The sequence below is a fragment of the Acipenser ruthenus genome, chromosome 1, assembly GCF_902713425.1.
Source record: "Acipenser ruthenus chromosome 1, fAciRut3.2 maternal haplotype, whole genome shotgun sequence".
Taxonomy (NCBI): Eukaryota; Metazoa; Chordata; class Actinopteri; order Acipenseriformes; family Acipenseridae; genus Acipenser; species Acipenser ruthenus.
This window is the reverse complement of record NC_081189.1, coordinates 78,929,796-78,951,084: the sequence shown is the minus strand read 5'-3', so window position 1 is coordinate 78,951,084 and position 21,289 is coordinate 78,929,796. Positions and strand designations below refer to the sequence as shown.

The window sequence follows — 21,289 nt, the reverse complement described above, 5'->3', positions numbered from 1 at the left end:
TGCTGTCAAAGTGCTCCAATTACTTGCTGGAAAACAGACCTTGGCTGATCCCTAAAGGATTAAATTACTCCACACGCCCTTTCATGAAATCATTTAAGACAAATTGGGGTCTGTTCACTATACTTGAAGGGCAGCAGCTCTAAATACAGCCACCATTTAAATAATTTGAGGGCCCAAGGATATGAAATTGAAACATATTGCAGTGAATGCTAGTCTCTTAAGTAAGGCTACCATGTTACATTTTTTTTGTAAACGTGTAAACTATCTGCAATAAACTAAACAGCACAGTTTAGATGATGGATGGGGCCTTTTCAGGAAAAAAAATACTTGTGTATTAAATTAATATAAAATATAATATTAATATAAAAACAAAAAAAAAAAAACAACACATTAACAATACACAATACACTTTTCAACAATACATAATCCTCTTTTCCATTAAGAAAAATAAATTAGGAAAGCGTATATGCTTCTGTATTGGAGTACAGAATATTTAGAAAACCTAATGGCCAAATTAACACAAAGCATGATGTATTACAGACATTCTGCAAATCTACAGGTAACACACAAACAAATTAAGAATACAAATAATCTTATTTTGTCAACATAACTGCTTTACATTTATAAAAATGTATATTGGAAATCTTATTGGAGGTTGGTTATTATATGTTGTCATCTTAAACAACAACTCTTAATTGAACTTCGCCTAACTTTTCCCTATACAGTCTATTTTCCCAAATACAAATTAAAAAAATTATTATTTTAAAATGTTGACACTGCATACAGCAAGGCAATTTACACTCCACAGATCAGCCTGTGAGTATTCTTCTTGCAGGAAGTTGAGTCCATCAGATAAGTTGTGGATTCTGCAGTTTCTTAACTGGAGCTTGCATACTGGTGCTGGCACATACTTATGTAAAAAATAATATCTACAGCCAGTCTTTGTGAGAAAAATGCAAGGTTGTTTAATAATGAACCGGAATGTCATTGAATGATTTTGCTATTGCAGTGTAGTAAACAAAATATCTGGTATAGGTGACATCATCTGCATGATCTTAGTTTATAGTTTATGGATTTTCTAAATGTTTGTTAATAGTAAACTAAACACAGGTGTTTACATGTTTTAAAGGTGGCAGCTTTACTCAAGTATTTGTCTGTCTGTAAAAGTTTGAAAAAACTCAGGAAGGTTAATATTTTATTGATTAAATGACAGAGGTATTTACTGTTGTCATTGTTTAGATCTTCAGGGTATCAAACAGAAATCATTCAAAGAAGTCCTTGGGAAGTCAAAAATATAGACCCATCCTAATAGCTCACTCTCACAAGGACGTTGCTGAATTTATGACTTATTCAGTGAGCTTGATGAACATGGGAAGCACCTGATTAGGCTACTGAATTGATGAACCAATGTATGCAACCTGTAGGTGCTAGCCGACAAATGCGTCACAGCAGTATGCACATGCTCAGGTAGCCGATGAATGCACCACAGCAGTTTACAATTGGTTAACATGGCAGGAATTTAGGAAGATAAGAAAAAAATGAATTTTCTGTGTTGCAAAATGATGCCTGTCTTTCTGACAGAGATCACATGACACTGGAAAGAGTTGCTGATTTGGCCAAATGTGTACTAATTTCGACACAAACTGGATTTGTTTGAAATCATGAGTCTTATTTCACTCATTTCCAGTTGTTGAGGGGTGGTGTAAATTTCGAAAAGCAAGTGCTTTGTTACCTGTCTGAAAGAACTGCAGATTACATTTTCCCATTGATTACAGGATTTCGACACAATGGATCTGGCATTCTCATTTCTAAAAGATCCTTTCTCTTTTGCAGTCACAAATGTGAAAGAGCTGGAAGAACTGTTATCACTGAATCGACAGCAATTTGAAAGTGACTTACTGTCCCTGCAAGCCTCAGGCAACGTTGCTCAGTCACACATTCTGAGCACCTGGCCTGATATACTTCAAGCAGAGGATTATGCTCAAGTCAAATCTGTTGGTGCCAGGCTGTTGTCTATGTTTGGGTCATCTCTGTGAAGCTACATTTTCAACAGTGAAAGTTCTTAATCAGAGTTTAGGAGCAAACTTAGTGAAGTCAATTTAGGAATGTCCTGCTGATGCGCTGTGCAGTGAACAACTCGCTGACTCCCAATTTCCAGTTATTGGTGCAGAATAAAAACTCTCAGATTTCGCACTGATAGTACAGAAAGTATTTTCCAGTACTTAATTCTGTTTTAACGGCTTACCAAAAAAGTGAACCTGATGAAGACACGTTAGGTATCGAAACGCATTGTTTGTTTTACCACCATGTTTTTAACAAATAAAGACATTTTGGCTGAATGTATATCGGCAGGAGTTATGTATTGAATCCTTTTGAAAAAGAAAAATGTTGAGAGTGCAACCAATGAATGTCTCTGCGGAAACTTTTTTGGTAAGCCATTAAAACTAAATGTTTGGCTCAAAGATTTTTGTACTTTTGTAGAACCATACCTTCACTATATACCATTACCTTATACTGGTTAGCACCTCTTCAGTATTAAGCATTGTAGTGCATTTCATTTAATTCAATTAAATTAAGTACGGTATAGTGTAAGCCAACAGACAGTACTGTATTGTAGTTACTGAAACCACTGACAAGCGAGCAGAAAGCAGACTTAAGACTCTCTTAGCCCTGCAGTCTAAATATGAAAAGCAGTTACGACAATTAAAGAGCAAGTGTTGTCAACCTGTTGCACTGGTAGTAGTATATTCCTTCATTATATGTACAGCACTGATATATTCATGCCAAAAAGGTTTGCTTTTTTTTCATATGTGGAAAAACTCACATTATATACCTGTGGCAAAGTGGCTGCTGAGTAGAACAGGTGCAGAGATGATGTAGTGCAGAAATAATCACAAATGGAAACTGTAATCCGGTTTGGAAAAGGGATCTTTATTTTGTAAAATCCCAGTTTGGTGACCAAACAATAATCCTCCGACAATACACACCAATGTGTAAAGCTCGGCAGGAAAATTATAATAATGATTTGCAAAGCAAAACAAATAATAACACGTTATCTGATCCCACAATAATACTAACACAATCACCAGTCCAGCTCTGTGCAGTAGTGCTCGAGGTGGGTGATAACAAACAAACAGTGACTGTGGTGTTGTTGTTCCGGGTAGTGCTGGCCCAAGGCGACAGCTCCGGAGGTGTGTTAGCCATCTAGTGAATTCACAAAACAAAAGGCAATTACTAACAGTGCTACAAACAAACAAAACACTCACAAATACTTTTTCACAGTTCAAAGGGGAATCTCTCCCGGTCCTTCCAGTTCCGTATGCGCTCTGAAACCAAGTGAAGGAAAAGATTTACGATTCTCCGGCCCCTTTATGCCATTACACATGACCCCTTGGTAAACGGTTGTAGCTGCTACATTGTTTCCCTTCCAGGTCAATATGTTCCTGCAACAGTCTCACCTTCTTCCAGACTGACCGACTTCCCGTCCCAGGAAAAGAAATGTCAGGCCAGCCCGTCCAAAGCCTTTCCATTTAGCTGCTTAGTGCCCTCACAGGTCGGGAGGGAGATTTACAACCAAAACTCATTATATTTCTCTCACAATACCATATATATATATATATATATATATATATATATATATATATATATATATATATATATATATATAATCAGTGCCTTGCGAAAGTATTCGGCCCCCTTGAACTTTGCGACCTTTTGCCACATTTCAGGCTTCAAACATAAAGATATGAAACTGTAATTTTTTGTGAAGAATCAACAACAAGTGGGACACAATCATGAAGTGGAACGAAATTTATTGGATATTTCGAACTTTTTTAACAAATATGATCCAATGTTGACCTAAATGACTAATGATGATAAATAGAATCCACCTGTGTGTAATCAAGTCTCTGTATAAATGCACCTGCACTGTGATAGTCTCAGAGGTCCGTTTAAAGCGCAGAGAGCATCATGAAGAACAAGGAACACACCAGGCAGGTCCGAGATACTGTTGTGGAGAAGTTTAAAGCCGGATTTGGATACAAAAAGATTTCCCAAGCTTTAAACATCCCAAGGAGCACTGTGCAAGCGATAATATTGAAATGGAAGGAGTATCAGACCACTGCAAATCTACCAAGACCTGGCCGTCCCTCTAAACTTTCAGCTCATACAAGGAGAAGACTGATCAGAGATGCAGCCAAGAGGCCCATGATCACTCTGGATGAACTGCAGAGATCTACAGCTGAGGTGGGAGACTCTGTCCATAGGACAACAATCAGTCGTATACTGCACAAATCTGGCCTTTATGGAAGAGTGGCAAGAAGAAAGCCATTTCTTAAAGATATCCATAAAAAGTGTCGTTTACAGTTTGCCACAAGCCACCTGGGAGACACACCAAACATGTGGAAGAAGGTGCTCTGGTCAGATGAAACCAAAATCGAACTTTTTGGCAACAATGCAAAACGTTATGTTTGGCGTAAAAGCAACACAGCTCATCACCCTGAACACACCATCCCCACTGTCAAACATGGTGGTGGCAGCATCATGGTTTGGGCCTGCTTTTCTTCAGCAGGGACAGGGAAGATGGTTAAAATTGATGGGAAGATGGATGGAGCCAAATACAGGACCATTCTGGAAGAAAACCTGATGGAGTCTGCAAAAGACCTGAGACTGGGACGGAGATTTGTCTTCCAACAAGACAATGATCCAAAACATAAAGCAAAATCTACAATGGAATGGTTCACAAATAAACATCTCCAGGTGTTAGAATGGCCAAGTCAAAGTCCAGACCTGAATCCAATCGATAATCTGTGGAAAGAACTGAAAACTGCTGTTCACAAATGCTCTCCATCCAACCTCACTGAGCTCGAGCTGTTTTGCAAGGAGGAATGGGCAAAAATTTCAGTCTCTCGATGTGCAAAACTGATAGAGACATACCCCAAGCGACTTACAGCTGTAATCGCAGCAAAAGGTGGCGCTACAAAGTATTAACTTAAGGGGGCTGAATAATTTTGCACGCCCAATTTTTCAGTTTTTTATTTGTTAAAAAAGTTTGAAATATCCAATAAATTTCGTTCCACTTCATGATTGTGTCCCACTTGTTGTTGATTCTTCACAAAAAATTACAGTTTCATATCTTTATGTTTGAAGCCTGAAATGTGGCAAAAGGTCGCAAAGTTCAAGGGGGCCGAATACTTTCGCAAGGCACTGTATATGTATATATATATATATATATATATATATATATATATATATATATATATATATGTATGTATATGTATTGTAGTCGAAAGTTTACATACCCCTGTGGAAATTTATAATTTCTAGAAATTTCTGAAACAAAGAAATTTAGGAAAAATCTTTTGTAGCAAAAGTTTTGCTTTTGTGGATGAGGAAAAAAGTTACAAGAAATATCTACAGTTAATTATTTCAGCAATTTGTTGTCCCTAAAAACTCAAAAAATGCTAATTAAAAAGTATTCATACCCTGACAAGGAAAATGAAATTTATAGTTAGTTGAGGCACCTTTAGCAACAACAACCTGTTTTATTTAATTTAGTAGTCGGCAATTCATTTTACCCCGATTTCTCCCAATTGTATTTAAGCTAAGCTCACTGCTACCACCCCTGCGCTGATTCGGGAGCGACGAAGACAAACACGCTGTCCTCCGACGCGTATGCCGTTATCTGACTGCTTCTTTTCACTCTGCAGGCCCACCATGCAGCCAGCCCAGTTCATTCAAATTCAGAGGACTTCTCTTGTGCACAGCCTTCTTCATCTCATACCAAACTTTCTCAGTTGGTTTTAGATTTTTTTGATGTGTGCTTTGGATCATTGTTGTGTTGGAACGTCCAGTTGTGCTTTAAACCGAGTTTTGTAGCGGAGGGTTTCAGATGATTGGACAATATATTTTCGTATGCTATGGAATCCATGTTACCATGCCATTAGAGGAAAAACAGCCCCATAGAAGGATATTACCACCTCCATGCTTGACAGTAGGTATGGTGTTCTTTTTTTTGTATGCCTCGCCAGAATTTCTCCAAATGTAACAACTATAGGTATGACCAAATAGCTCGAATTTTTTTTTGTTTGTTTCATCACTCCACAAAACCTTTGACCAGAACTCATATTCATCATTCAGGGCTTGTAACCAGACGGTCCTCGGTTCAAATCCCACCTGCTGTGTGACCCTGGTCACTTTACTTCCTTTTGCTCCATCCTGCGAATGAAATGTTAAATCAATTTCCTATTGTAAGTGACTCTGCATATAATACACAGTTCACAGCCTACCTCTGTAAAGCTCTCTGTGATAGTGGTCCACTTTGAAAGGCACTATATAAAAATAAAGATATTATTATTATTATTATTATTATTATTATTATTACTATATATTCAAATCAAATGAATCACAGAGGCACATTTTGCAATAAGAAGCCATAAAGAAATGGTGACTGGGTAAACCAGATTCTACTGTGCTTATTTTTATAATTGTTGTTAATAATAATTAGGGGTCTACTTAGATCGCGGTAAATTTACGTATTTTTCACGGGTATGTTGCGGAATAAAATTAGGATTTTGCGGACATTTCGCTGACCTGTTTAAACATTAAATAAACCTAAGTAGACAGTATTTCAGAACACTATAAAGCCTAAAAATAGCGGTACTTGCTTCCTTACTAAAACAGAGTGCTGTCATTTGTTAAAGGTGAGCAAGCAGCATCCCCCTGTAGTTGACTTGACCATACGTTGAGACTGCACATTCTGCATCCCCCCCCCCTCTCCCCCTCCCCCTCCCCCTCCTCATAACGTACCATAGTTGACTAAAACAAAAAAGCTAGTCAGTCAATGTTGTCTTTTTTTTAACATACAGATATTGTACTCCTCGGTACCTCAACTATGAAGACCTGGAGAGGAAATACTGGAAAAATTTGACCTTCGTGTCTCCCATCTATGGTGCAGATGTGAGCGGCAGTTTGTATGATGAGGTAAGAGTTCCCTTCAGAAGACAGTAAAAAAGTGGCAGATAATCGCTGATGCAGTAAATGCTCTAGCGATGGATAGCATCTAGCAAGTATAACAATAGATAGGTCTAGCAAGTATAACGGAAGGTAGTCGAAGAAGGGAAAAGAGGAGGGAGATGAAAATTGTCTATAACTGGTGAAGTAACTGTTGCTGGTATTGAAAGAGGATTGGAATAAGCAAAAAAAAAAAGCAAAGCAAATAGCCAAGCTCTTCCTGCTGCCTTTAAACCAATGACACATGTTTTGCTATCCATCTAAGTAAGCAATTATGAAAACAGATAAATAGTTATAAGTTGCACAACTTGTTAATAAAATGCATTATTATTATAATTATGATTATTATTGTTAACTTACCCACTGTCTCCCAATATCTTATCACCAATATCTCCACTGGCAAAGCGATCGGCAATATCACAATTTGCCCAAATGAAACTGCCGTTTGTACTCCCAGGGTATTGAATGACAGCATCTAACACAGACATTTTGGCATATGAGATGGCTTGAATATTAACTGAATTAAAACCTTTCCTGCAGACGGTGCTGTGGCAATGTGCCTCGCCCCTGTGTGTATTCTTGTGTTTTATGTTGTTTGTTGCGTGTGGTGTGTTAATATTGGTGTATAGAGATGGCTGCACAGGATATAAATGGGTGTGTGCAGCACGAGTTATTTAAAATGTATAATTGTATTTAGGCACGGGATTGCACTTCACGTGCATTTAAAGTATATAATATGTGAGCACGAGGTTGCACATAATTAATTCACCTGCTGGGATTCAAGTGAATAATTAATTAGGAATTGAATCCCGGCACAACAGTATATATAGATGCACGTTTCACTCACTCGGGGTTGTGTTTTTGGTGAGTGGAGAACGGGTGTGGAGAGGAGGTAAAATAAATAATAATAATAATAATAATAATAATAATAATAATAATAATAATAATAATAACTGTTTAGATTCACTGTGTTTGTTTGTCTGTCTGTCCACTGTTTGCTTAGTGTTAATCCATTTTGTTTGTCTATTTATTTTGGCCTCAAGTGCCGTGTCCTGTTTTCTGTTTAAAACCTTTTGTTTGTTTATTAAACGCACTGAGCGCTGCCATTGCGTCTCAGTTTCAAGCCCAGTACCGTCTGTCTGTGTGTTTCTTTCTGGCCTGAAGTCCTCACTGCAGCTAGCCTGTCACAGGTGCTCATTCACAGCAGAGGACAAAATTGGTATTTGAGGTCCAAATCTTTTGATCTAATAAATGCTACTTGTACATTTTTTAATTTGAATTGTCATGTTGCTTTAATATAAATGTGTATTTTATATATATATATATATATATATATATATATATATATATATATATATATATATATATATATATATATATATATATATACACAGACGTGCTCAAATTTGTTGGTACCCTTACAGCTCATTGAAATAATGCTTCATTCCTCCTGAAAAGTGATGAAATTAAAAGCTATTCTATCATGTATACTTGCATGCCTTAGACTCATAGAATAAAGCAAAGAAGCTGTGAAAAGAGATGAATTATTGCTTATTCTACAAAAATATTCTAAAATGGCCTGGACACATTTGTTGGTACCCCTTAGAAACGATTATAAATAATTGGATTATAGTGATATTTCAAACTAATTAGTTCCTTTAATTAGTATCGCACATATCTCCAATCTTGTAATCAGTCATTCAGCCCATTTAAATGGTGAAAAGTAGTCACTGTGCTGTTTGGTATCATTGTGTGCACCACACTGAACATGGACCAGAGAAAGCAAAGGAGAGAGTTGTCTGAGGAGATCAGAAAGAAAATAATAGACAAGCATGGTAAAGGTAAAGGCTACAAGACCATCTCCAAGCAGCTTGATATTCCTGTGATAACAGTTGCAAATATTATTAAGAAGTTTAAGGTCCATGGAACTGTAGCCAACCTCCCTGGGCGCGGCCGCAAGAGGAAAATCGACCCCAGATTGAACAGAAGGATAGTGCGAATGGTAGAAAAAGAACCAAGGATAACTGCCAAAGAGATACAAGCTGAACTCCAAGGTGAAGGTACGTCAGTTTCTGATCGCACCATCCATCGCTTTTTGAGCGAAAGCGGGCTCCATGGAAGAAGACCCAGGAGGACTCCACTTTTGAAAGAAAAACATAAAAAAGCCAGACTGGAATTTGCTAAAATGCATATTGACAAGCCACAATCCTTCTGGGAGAATGCCCTTTGGACAGATGAGTCAAAACTGGAGCTTTTTGGCAAGTCACATCAGCTCTATGTTCACAGACGAAAAAATGAAGCTTTCAAAGAAAAGAACACCATACCTACAGTGAAACATGGAGGAGGCTCGGTTATGTTTTGGGGCTGCTTTGCTGCGCCTGGCACAGGGTGCCTTGAATCTGTGCAGGGCACAATGAAATCTCAAGACTATCAAGGCATTCTGGAGTGAAACGTACTGCCCAGTGTCAGAAAGCTCTGTCTCAGTCGCAGGTCATGGGTCCTCCAACAGGATAATGACCCAAAACACACAGCTAAAAGCACCCAAGAATGGATAAGAACAAAACATTGGACTATTCTGAAGTAGCCTTCTACGAGTCCTGATCTGAATCCTATCGAACATCTATGGAAAGAGCTGAAACTTGCAGTCTGGAGAAGGCACCCATCAAACCTGAGACAGCTGGAGCAGTTTTGCTCAGGAAGAGTGGGCCAAACTACCTGTTAACAGGTGCAGAAGTCTCATTGAGAGCTACAGAAAACGTTTGATTGCAGTGATTGCCTCTAAAGGTATTTTGTGCAACAAAATATTAGGTTAGCGGTCCCATCATTTTTGTCCATGCCATTTTCATTTGTTTTCTTATTTACAATATTATGTTGAATAAAAAATCAAAAGCAAAGTCTGATTTCTATTAAATATGGAATAAACAATGGTGGATGCCAATTACTTTTGTCAGTTTCAAGTTATTTCAGAGAAAATTGTGCATTCTTCGTTTTTTGTGGCGGGGTACCAAAAAATTTGAGCACGTCTGTATATGTATATATATATATATATATATATATATATATATATATATATATATATATATATATATATATATATATATAAGGGCTGTCAAAAATTAATCTTGGTTTTAATCGTGTATTTAATTGATACAATTACTTCATCCATCTTATTAGTTTGTTTTATTACTGATTTTTTATTATTATTATTACTATTATTATTATTATTATTATTATTATTATTATTATTATTATTTTAACATTCTTATCACCTATAAGGCCTTACATAATCTTGGACCTTCTTATCTTCAAGATCTGTTGACCCCATATGTCCCTGGTTTTTCCCTGAGATCGGAAAATGCCAATCTTCTGACAGTCTGTGACGGGGTACACCCCACCCCTGTGTGTATTTGTGTTATTTTGTATATGTGTTGTGTTATTATTGTTTCACTGTATGGTTTGGTGTGTTAAAAACACAATGTTTTGTTATTATTGTTTACAGCCTGGATGGGGTTAAAATGCCCCATCCAGATAAAATCGTGAGAATGCCTGGTCAACAGTGAGTGATTATTGACAAACTGGCTGTTGTCCACGCATATGAGAAACCCCGTGCCGAATGTGGCAGAGGGATACACTAGGTAATAGCCAGTTAATCCCTCTGCCACAATATAAAACATGGTTGGAGTGTTCAGGAGTGGAGAACGGGAGTAAGAGAGAGGAGGTAAAAGAATAAATATAAAGAAACAATTACTACGCATGCTGGATCAACACCAGCATGATACTTGTTTTAGTTATTATTTGTTTGTCTATTTCTTTTGGCTACAGTGCATTTGTTTCTGTGAAGTGTTTTGTTTTGTTCAACTGTTTTATTTGTTTATTTATTAATAAAACGCGCAGCAGCGCTTACCTTGCAATCCTGTTTGTCAATTATCTTCCTGGTCTGATGTCACTACAAAGTCATCTTGCCACACAGTCCCTAAAATTCATTTAAACTCTGTCAGAGCCTGGTCATTTAGTTATAATGCCCCCCCGTCTTTGGAACTTGCTCCCGATTCATAGCAGGAATGCTAGCACAATTTAATCTTTTAACCTTTTGCAGTCCATTTATTCAGCGCCTGTCAGGCACGTCGCAATTTATTTTCACCCAATCTGTTTGTTTTACATGAGCTGTTTTTAAAAGTAATTTTATTCACAGTAAAACAGGTTTAAAAGGCACAGCTTATCAACAGGACACTCACTACTGCATCTCCAGCCCTGCCCCACTCCTTGTTCGCTGTATGTATCACATATCTCTTCATAGTAGTACATACTGATAAATCATCTCCTGATCACTCGTTTTATCACCGAACTCCTCAATAATGCTATCCATGTCATTATTTTGTTACTATAACATCTAAAAAAGCTTGGCAAATGTCCGTGATATTCTTTGAGCTCTGGATGCGGAAGCAGCTATCTTGTTTGTTTATGTCCGTTTTATGTCTGTGGTGAAGGGACTATGCGTATTGCGCAGACCCGCCTCCGTGTTTTTTTTTTTTCCGACTTCTATCGGCCTCACTCGGCCATTGAAAGCTTTTCTTGGCTTTTTCCAGAGAAAAAACCACTAGGGGTCTGTGCTTGACGTCTTTCTGATGATGTCGGACAGGGTCCAACATCGGACCGGAAGGGAAAAATTGTAATATTTGTTTGGGTCTGTTATAAATACCATATGGGAGATACTGAAATTGAAGAAGGAATCCATGAAAAAGACCTAGGAGTTTATGCTGACTCATAAATGTCTTCATCTAGACAATGTGGGGAAGCTACAAAAAAGACCAACAAGATGCTCGGATATATTGTGAAAAGTATTGAATTTAAATCAAGGGAAGTAATCTTACATTACAAACTTTACATTAGTAAGACCTCATCTAGAATGTTGTGTTCAGTTCTGGTCACCTCGTTACAAAAAGGATATTGCTGCTCTAGAAAGAGTGCAAAGAAGAGCGGCCAGAATTATCCCGGGTTTAAAAGGCATGTCGTCAAAGAATTGAATCTATTCAGTCTTGAACAAAGAAGACTACACGGTGATCTGATTCAAGCATTCAAAATCCTAAAAGGTATAGACAATGTCGACCCAGGGGACTTTTTTGCCCTGAAAAAAGAAACAAGGACCAGGGGTCACAAATGGAGATTAGATAAAGGGGCATTCAGAACAGAAAATAGGAGGCATTTTTTTAGGCATTGTGAGGGTCTGGAACAAATTCCCCAGTAATGCTGTTGAAGCTGACACCCTGGGATCCTTCAAGAAACTGCTTGACGAGATTCTGGGATCAATAAGCTAATAACAACCAAACGAGCAAGATGGACCGAATTGCCTCCTCTCATTTGTAAACTTGCTTATGTTATGTTCTTATGTTTATTTGTAGCTGGATTATGTATGTGGTTAAATTGAATAGAGGTTGATTTGCAATTAGATTGGTTTCCACGCAGCTTTTTGTAGTTGTGTGGTCCCATTGAAGCGCATTGAAACTATTGTATTGCTGAAGTATTGTCTTTAGCGCAGTTTAGCAGCTGTTAACCAGTTCCCTTGCAAAGTGAGGGTGCGAGTAGAGGCTGCAGGGGGAAAATCCAAACCTAGCAGCGCTCTGGAAGACGCCAACTACTAGACAGGTCTGTACCCTCCCCCCACCGCTCCTGCTCCCATTACTATTGTACCTATCTGTCTCACCTGTCCTGCTATGACTGTCTCTCACATCCCAGTTATTCTATCCTCTCGCTCCCATCCTCTCCCCCGCTGCTCCCCTAACCCCTCTAACCTCATGCCTCTGCCTCCCCCCCCCCCCCCCCCCCCCCGCACTCTCTCTGGTGCCCTCTGGAACTGTCACTCTTCTGCTAACAAAGCTGATTTCATCTCTGCCTTTGCCTCCCACCTCTCTCTCGATCTCCTTGCTCTCACTGAAACCTGGCTCTCTCCTGAGAACACTGTAACTCCTGCTGCCCTGTCCTCTCTCTATGTCCTGTCCCATACTCCTCGTCTCACTGGACAGGGAGGTGGTACTGGTCTTCTCCTCTCTCCCTCCTTACTCTTTTCTGTCCCCTCTGACCTCTCCTCACTCTCTGTTAACACCTTTGAATTTCACGCTGTCCAACTAACATCTCTCTGTCAACTCCTGCTAATTGTTTTGTACTGTCCCCCTGGACCTCTCGCTCACTTTCTTGACAAACTCGACTATCACCTCTCCTCCCTCCCCTCTCTGTCTACACCAACTATCCTGTTAGGTGATTTCAATATTCATCTATCCAACCCCACCCACTCTGCTGGATTCCTTCCTCTCCTTCACTCCTACAACTTCTTGCTCTCCATCCCCTCCTACTCACAAAGCTGGCCATCAACTGGACCTCACCGTCTCCAGGGCCTGCTGCTCCTCCACCCTCTGTGTCACCCCTCTGGACCTCTCTGATCACTATTTAATCTCTTTTTCTCTGTCTCTCCCCTCTCTCCCTACTCCACCTACCCCCACTATCACCTCCCGTCGTAACCTCCACTCTCTCTCCCCCTTTGCCCTTGCCTCCACCGCTCTCTTACCTCCCTCTATGACTCCTTCTCCCAATTCTCTATAGACTGCTACCTCCACCCTCTTCTCCCTCACTTCCTCCCTCTACTCCCCTTCATCTCCTCCCTTCTCAACACCTCTCTCTTTCTCTCTGCCTTCAAACAAGCCTCTATCACACCCCTCCTCAAAAAACCTACCATCGACCCCACCTCCCTCCAGAACTACTGTCCTGTCTCCCTGCTACCCTTCCTCTCTAAAACCCCCCGTGTGGGCAGTACACTGCCAGCTCTCTGCTTTCCTGTCTAACCACTCTCTGCTTGTCCATCTCCAATCTGGTTTCCGCTCTGCTCACTCCACTGAAACTGTTCTCCTGTCTGTCACTAACTTGCTAAACTCTGCCCATGCTGCCTCTCTCACCTCTGTCCTAGTTCTCCTTGATCTCTCTGCTGCCTTTGACACTGTTGATCGCTCTATTCTCCTATCCTCTCTTGCTGATCTGGGAATCTCCGGCACTTCTCTGGCCTGGTTCTCATCCTACCTCTCTGACCGCACATACTAGGTAACCTGGCGTGTCTCAACCTCCACACCTCACCCTCTCTCAACAGGAGTCCCCCAAGGATCAGTCTTGGGTCCTCTCCTGTTCCCTCTCTACACCCGATCCCTGGGCCATTTCTATGCTGATGATGCTCAAATCTTCCTCTCCTTCCCCACTTGTGACCCCACCATCTCCTCCCATATCTCTACTTGTCTGTCTGCTATCTTCTCTTGGATGCACTCGTATCACCTCAAACTCAACCTGTCTAAATCTGACCTCCTTTTCTTCCCCTCCTCATCTTCCACCTCATTCTGATGTCTCTATCTCTATTCCTCTGGAATCTACCACGCTCTCTCCCTCCTCCTCAGCCAAGAACCTCGGAATAACTCTGGACCCCTGCCTCTCCTACTCCCAGCACATCTAGCACGTACCTGCTGTTTCTTCCTGAGCAACATACGAAGAATCCGACCCTTCCTCACCAACTGCTCCACGCAACTCATTGTCCAGGCCCTGGTACTCTCCGGCCTAGACTACTGCAACTCCTCCTGGCCGGCCTCCCTGCGTCCGCCACCCATCTGCTCCAGCTCGTCCAGAACTCCGCTGCTCGCCTGGTGTTCTCTCTGCCTCGCTTCTCCCATGCTACTCCACTGCTCCGCTCACTCCACTGTCTCCCGATCACCGCTCGCATCCAGTTCAAGGCTCTTGTACTCGCCTACCAATGCCTTGACCAGACTGCATCCAGCTACCTCCAGACCCTCATCTCTCCCTATACCCCCACCCGACCTCTCCGCTCCACCTGAACTAGAAGACTGGCTGTACCTACGCTACGCTCCCCTGCCTCCAGAGCCTGCTCCTTCTTCACCCTCGCCCCGCAGTGGTGGAACAACCTTCCTACGGATGTCAGGACTGCCCAGTCCCTGACCACCTTCCGACACCTCCTCAAGACACACCTCTTCAGACTACACCTACAAAACTCAACTCTTCCCTTCTGGACAATACAGCACTCTGCCTTTAATGCACTTTAACTTGCACTTATCTGCTCCCTAGTTTACTGTATTTAATCCTGCACTTAACCCAATCTGTCGTATTTTGTATCTCACCTGCACTCGTATCTAACCCTGATGTAACTATCAACACTGTTATCTGCTCTTGAACTGGCCCGATATCAAATCGTACTGTGTCATTGTATTTTGTATCTTGATCTTAATTGTACTGTAATTCTTGATATGTATTTTTTGTACACAACTGTAAGTCGCCCTGGGTAAGGGCATCTGCTAAGAAATAAATAAATAAATAAATAAATAAATAAATAAATAATAATATATTAAACACATGATTTTTTTATATTTCATTTGTAAAGTGTGCTGCATGAAGAGTGCTATGTAAGTGAATTTGTATATTCTTCTACTTCTTAAAAAGTATAGTAGTCATTAGACAGATCATAGGCATTGCTCTCTGTTTCATTTTGTTGTGCTGGCTTGCTGGCATATTATAGAACACTTTCTTCACAAATCCATAAATGTTTTGTATCAATCTGTAGGTATTAGCATTCAATGTTTTAATGTAATTTAAACCACGTTAAAAATTGTATATATAAACACACACACGTGTAAATTATTATATTATACTGTATTATTTCTTTTGACGATGCAGTACGGTAATCCGTCATGTATCCGACTGCGATGGGACCAGAGTAAGGGCAAATATGTAAAAAGGCGGATAAATGAATCCTGTTTTAAATACCATTATACACAGCTGTAACAATAATTGTTTTGAGATTTAGCTTTTATTATGGAGCTCCCCTAAATCACTTGTTTAGAAAGATACAGGGTATTAATGCTTGTGACAGGGTAGCTGTCTGTCGTGTGGATGTGTGCATTCACTGCTGAGTGACAGGCAGAAGATCAAGACACAGTGTAAGAAAACTTTGGTAGGATCTACAATCTCTGAACTAATCGTCTCTGTTCAATAATAAACTAACATTGCTGAAGAGATTGATCATGACGGATAAACGGTTAGGGCGGATATGTGATTGCCGGATACGAGACAGATTACTGTATTTGTCAGGTTGAGATGAATCGATACATTTTCAGGTCCCGGTAAATGTATAGACTGTCAGCATGAATATAACAAAAACCGTTTTTATTCACGGAGGTGTAAATATATACGTATGTGTATTTTTTTTTTTTTTTTTTTTTTTTTTAAAAAAAGCACTATGAGAAGAATATTCTGTATAAAACAGGCTAATGCTCCGTTCGGTATGATTATTTTGTTACATTGCATATCACTGCCACACATCAGCTGTGATAGAATGAGAGTTTTTTGTTCTGCACACACCTCCCCACCCCTCTGTTACCAGGGGAAGTCAGGAAGCAGTCGGTGCAGCACACAAACAAACTAGATGCTGATGAAAGCCTGGTGTATAAAAGCACTAAAACTAGTATTCTCGTTACAGCACAGTCTCTTAACTATGGCTCCTGACTGCAGCATTCTAAAGGGGGCGCACTGTATAGTCAAGGTTTTCATGGGTCTACCCGGACCCGAGGACCCAAGACCCGACACACGGGTCAGGTCCGATTTTGTTTACTCAGTCAAGCCTATGTAAAGAAAGTAAGGAGATTGCCTTGCACCTGCGCATAATGAACAAGCGACACAGATTTCAACGGGGCAACGAATTGGATACTACACCGGTACAAAACATGCTCTTGTCTGGGTTTCGTATCGATACAGTTATACTGGTACGACGCAGGTAACAACTCCAGTTTGAACAGACGTTGCGATAGTCTTACGCAACAATACTGGTATACAAATGCAAGTGTGAACAGGGCATGTGTTGTGTGTGGTGACTCTGTGTGGATACCTGCAATGTGATATAGTGAAGTGTAGAGCAGTTTGGCTTTTTTAGGTATTTACAAGCAATCATACTTCAAAAGATATTTTACTGAACCAGCTTTTTTCTTCATTAATCATTTTATTGTTTTTCTTGCTTGGTCTTATTGAACCCTTTAGTCTTGGATCCCCAGTGGTTGCAGTAGGTCTTTATTGTAGTTCTTACTGTGTCTTTTATTAAAGTGAAGAGGAATCAATCATTCTAACAAAGATGAGAACAATTAGGTTTGCTGTTAAAGGATAACACAATTGAAAGTGTGAATGATATTTTTTATTTCAACAAATAGTCTTGTAATAACATGTGTAACCACTAGGTTGTAGCATTGAACAAACTGCAAAAGAAGAATTCCCTAGTAAATTTTACTAAATAATAAAGGATGCTTTTTTTCCACTTGAATTGAAGAAAAGTAGGTCACACTGGTATAAGAACAGCATTACACTCCTATTGAATTCTTGGTGATGTGCTGCCATGCTCAAATGTGGTCTGTTTTGTTCCAGGGAATTGAGGAGTGGAACATTACTCACCTGAACTCCATCCTAGATCTTGTTGGAGAAGACTGTGGCATTTCCATTGAAGGAGTAAATACACCATACCTCTATTTTGGAATGTGGAAAACAACTTTTGCATGGCATACTGAAGACATGGATCTCTACAGCATCAATTATCTCCACTTTGGAGAGCCAAAATCATGGTAAGCCTAAGAAATTGATACAAGGTTACAGAAGTCAATGGACATGTCAGTCCATGGTACTTTTTAACATTTTGTCTCCCTAAAACACAACTGGGCCTATGTTTACTCCAGTCATTAATTAACTTACAAAACTGAAAAAAAAAAATTGAGTTGAAAGTGCTTAAAGAGTAAGTAGCAGGGTTCCGAGAAATATAGCATTACACGTCCCCACGTGTTGCTACAACTGTTTTACTAATGTACCTGTGGTTTTTCTTTTCATTGTTAACATCCTGACACATTTTTACACGTATACCTTTTAAAGTCTGTTTAAAAGCTATTTTCAAAATGGCTTTTCTAGTGCACTGATAGTAAGGATTATTGCCCACATTGACAAACAGGCAACACAGCAATAATGATCCATGATGTGGTATGGAAAAGAAAAGCCAGAGCACTTTTTAGCGGACAGATCTCAAACCACTAGAGCGGCCATTTTGAAAATAGCTTCGAAACAGACTTTGAAGTTATAAGTATAAAACGGTGTCAGGATGTTAACAGTGAAAATAAAAATCACAGGTACATTACTAAAACAGTTGTAGCAACACGTGGGGGTGTGTAATGCTAACATTTTTCAGAACCCCTCTACTTACTCTTTAAGGGGGATTATTATTAATTAGTTGCTTGGTTCTCATTTTAGTTTGGTTACTGTATATCAAGATTATAAGCTGTGATGATCATACTTTGCTCCCAAAAATGTAATGTAATAATTACTGGAGAAGATTTAGCTGTCTACTTAACTGTGGACTCTGAATCTGGGGTGAGCATCTCTGGTCCTGGAGGGTCATTCTATACCAGGTTTAACAGGTATAATGGAATAATACACTGCTTTACACCGAATAATACACCGCTATAGGTACCCCCCAAGTGCTTTGGCATACTAGACCCTGCTCCATACACTGCAGCGGTGCCATATAGAGTTGCTACGTATAATGATTTGGTAATGGATTTTAATTGTTTACATAATATGCACTATATAAATCAGATTTAACCATTTAAGGACCGTGATGGGGTAAACACGATCATAATGAAGTGTCATTCTGGGCCTCTGATCGGGTAAACGCAATAAAAAATGCACTTAATTTCTTTGACTTACTGGGCCACCATACTTTGCAGTATAGCTTGTTAATTTGATAGGGGAGGGATTGAATATCACTGCCTGGTTGTTTTTTTTTGTGTGTGACATCACTGAGACAGGCATTTAATTTTTAAAGTGCAGAGACAGTTTATAGCAACATGCAAAAACTAAACACCAAAGGGACTTGTTTAAAACAAAACAAAAAAAAAAAAACTTGAAAACACTGTAAATCCAATGTATTTGACTTATAATTATATTAGCAAATGTGTTTTGTCTCATGTGTTTTAATACACCCACCCCTCGTAATATCGCCCCTCGCTATACTGCGGATTCGGATATATCGCGGTCCTGGGGTTGCCTCCCCATTTTTACAGTCTAACTGTGCATGCCTTAGCTGCAATATACATAGGCAATTGTACTTAGAATTACTGTTTTGTTTTATTTCGCACTGCACATCGCAAACAAAAATATACAAAACAAATAAAAACAAAGCATTAATATCATACTGTTGTCATATACGCACGCATCTACTTGCTGAAGCGGTTTTTATTTTAGCCAAAGACGTGTTCACTCGTGGCAGCAATGCACTAGCGAAATTTATATTGGACCCTGACACCCGCGATATATATCGAGTGGGTGGTGTATATATGTTTTTACAACATTTATACATATCAAAAAATGTGCGGATGAAAGCAGATACGTTCATGAACTGAATTGATCAGGTACTTTTTTTCCCCCTTATTACTGATGGAATGAAGAAATATTATTTTATTTATAAATTTGTATTTTGAGAAAATACATTGAGAGTAGTGTCCATTATTGCTTATAAAGACCCGGAGAATAAATGTTTATTATGGCATTGCAATCACTCAGGTGAAACAATGTCTTGTAATTTGCCCAAACATCAATATTTTTCAACAAAACTTTATTATTGTAAGGTCCCTCAGGACATAGAATCGTATGTTTTTATATATGTATCTCTAAGCAGAATACAAAAAAAAAAAAAAGACATTGTGTTTGAAAAAAAAAAAAAAACGTTTTTATGATTTCTGAAATACTTAATAATGTTCCCCAGTGTTCTGAAAAAAATGACACCAATTCCAAGATTCTATTGTAAAAAATAGATTTTTATTGAATTTTTATAGGAAGAGAGTCAGATACACTCAAAAAAAAAAAAAAAAAAAAAAACTGGTCCTGGTCCTTAAATGGTTAATTAAAAAATTAAAGAGTTCAACAATATCTGTTTGCCTTTTTCCAAAGTTCCGTTGTAGTTTACGCATGCTGAATCTACCTTGAAACAGTGTCAATCAGTTAGATTGTACATATTTATTGTAGACAGTTTCAAGAAAGCAAAGGGATCACCAACAAGAGGATTTTGTTGCCCAAATATCATTAGATAGTTAACCAATTTGGTGGACCATGTTGCATTCTATTATCAACCAGGAGGGCAAACCTACATATTTAAATTGTATGGCAGTGATACACACTAATAGTATATAATCCTACAGTATATGAAAAGTTGTCAGATGGTGATGTTGCTGAATTTAGCTGCACTCTACCATAGCTAATTAGCAATGCAAAAAGTATATGGAGAAACAGGGTAACAGTGTCTCCCACAGAAAAGCAGGCAATGCAACATCTGCTTATAAATTGAAAAGCAAAACATGTACAGGAAAAATCTAAATAAATGAAATTCACAGAAAGGTATGCATATATTGGTGTGGCAGAGTAGGGGGAGGAAGGAGACAGGGTGTGGTCCAGGGGTTTTGGTGCGGGACTGCATCCCTCTGGGTTGCCATGGGAGTGAGCTGGGATGAGTTGCACCTGGCTCTAGTTTAATGGGAGATGCCTGCCTGAGATTGAGTGGGAGGGTATGGAAGAGAAGTGAGGTGTTTGTGTGCAGTCTGTGTAGAAGGCTGTCTGTGTGAAAGCCGGAGAAGAGACCTGTGTGATAAAACCGGAAGCAAAGGTACGGTGAAAGAAATGTGTTTTGTGCCTGGAATTAATAACTATTTTTGATATAAGTACATATCTGATCTAATCTTTTGGATTCATTCTTGAGCACACAGTATGCAGGGCTGCGTGTGAACTATTGACTGGAGCAACTTCCGAGCACCCAGCACAAAGGAGGAGGTAGTGAGCCTTTGACCAGTGTTTAACTTTAACTGAACCCGACACAAAAGGCCTTTACAGGATTGTAAATAGATCGGAAAATCCGATCAGAATTTGTGGGGGAAGAAAGCTGGAACAGCAGAAGGAAGTCATAATTAGATAATGTATTCATCCCATGCAGGTTGAGGCAACCCATTGTCCAACGCAATGGAAGACAGTTGTCGGGGTAATGTATAGGTCTTTATGTGAAAGTCCTATAAGATCTGGTAACTTGCAGCAAGAACTTTGAATTGGTTTGCAGTTTGGTTCCCAAATTGGTTTCTGAGTCTAACATGGCTCTATAAGAGAAGATAGTGTTAAGCTTTATACCTCTTGACTGCAAGAAGATTCTGTACCCTACAATAAATGAACG

General features: G+C 39.3%; 1 protein-coding gene across 6 annotated transcripts in view; it reads left to right on the top strand.

Moving 5' to 3' along the window:
• kdm4c (lysine (K)-specific demethylase 4C) overlaps window positions 1-21,289 on the top strand; it is a 221,347-nt gene that overhangs the window by 27,140 nt on the left and 172,918 nt on the right. For 5 of the 6 annotated variants that reach the window (XM_059030251.1, XM_059030246.1, XM_059030260.1 and 2 more), the window contains 2 exons: window positions 6,867-6,981; window positions 17,461-17,654. In XM_059030251.1, the coding sequence (XP_058886234.1) occupies window positions 6,867-6,981; window positions 17,461-17,654 (309 nt within the window). Of the gene's footprint in view, window positions 1-6,866; window positions 6,982-10,321; window positions 11,004-17,460; window positions 17,655-21,289 lie in introns of those variants that run through there. The other variant, XM_059030267.1, reaches the window with a different exon arrangement.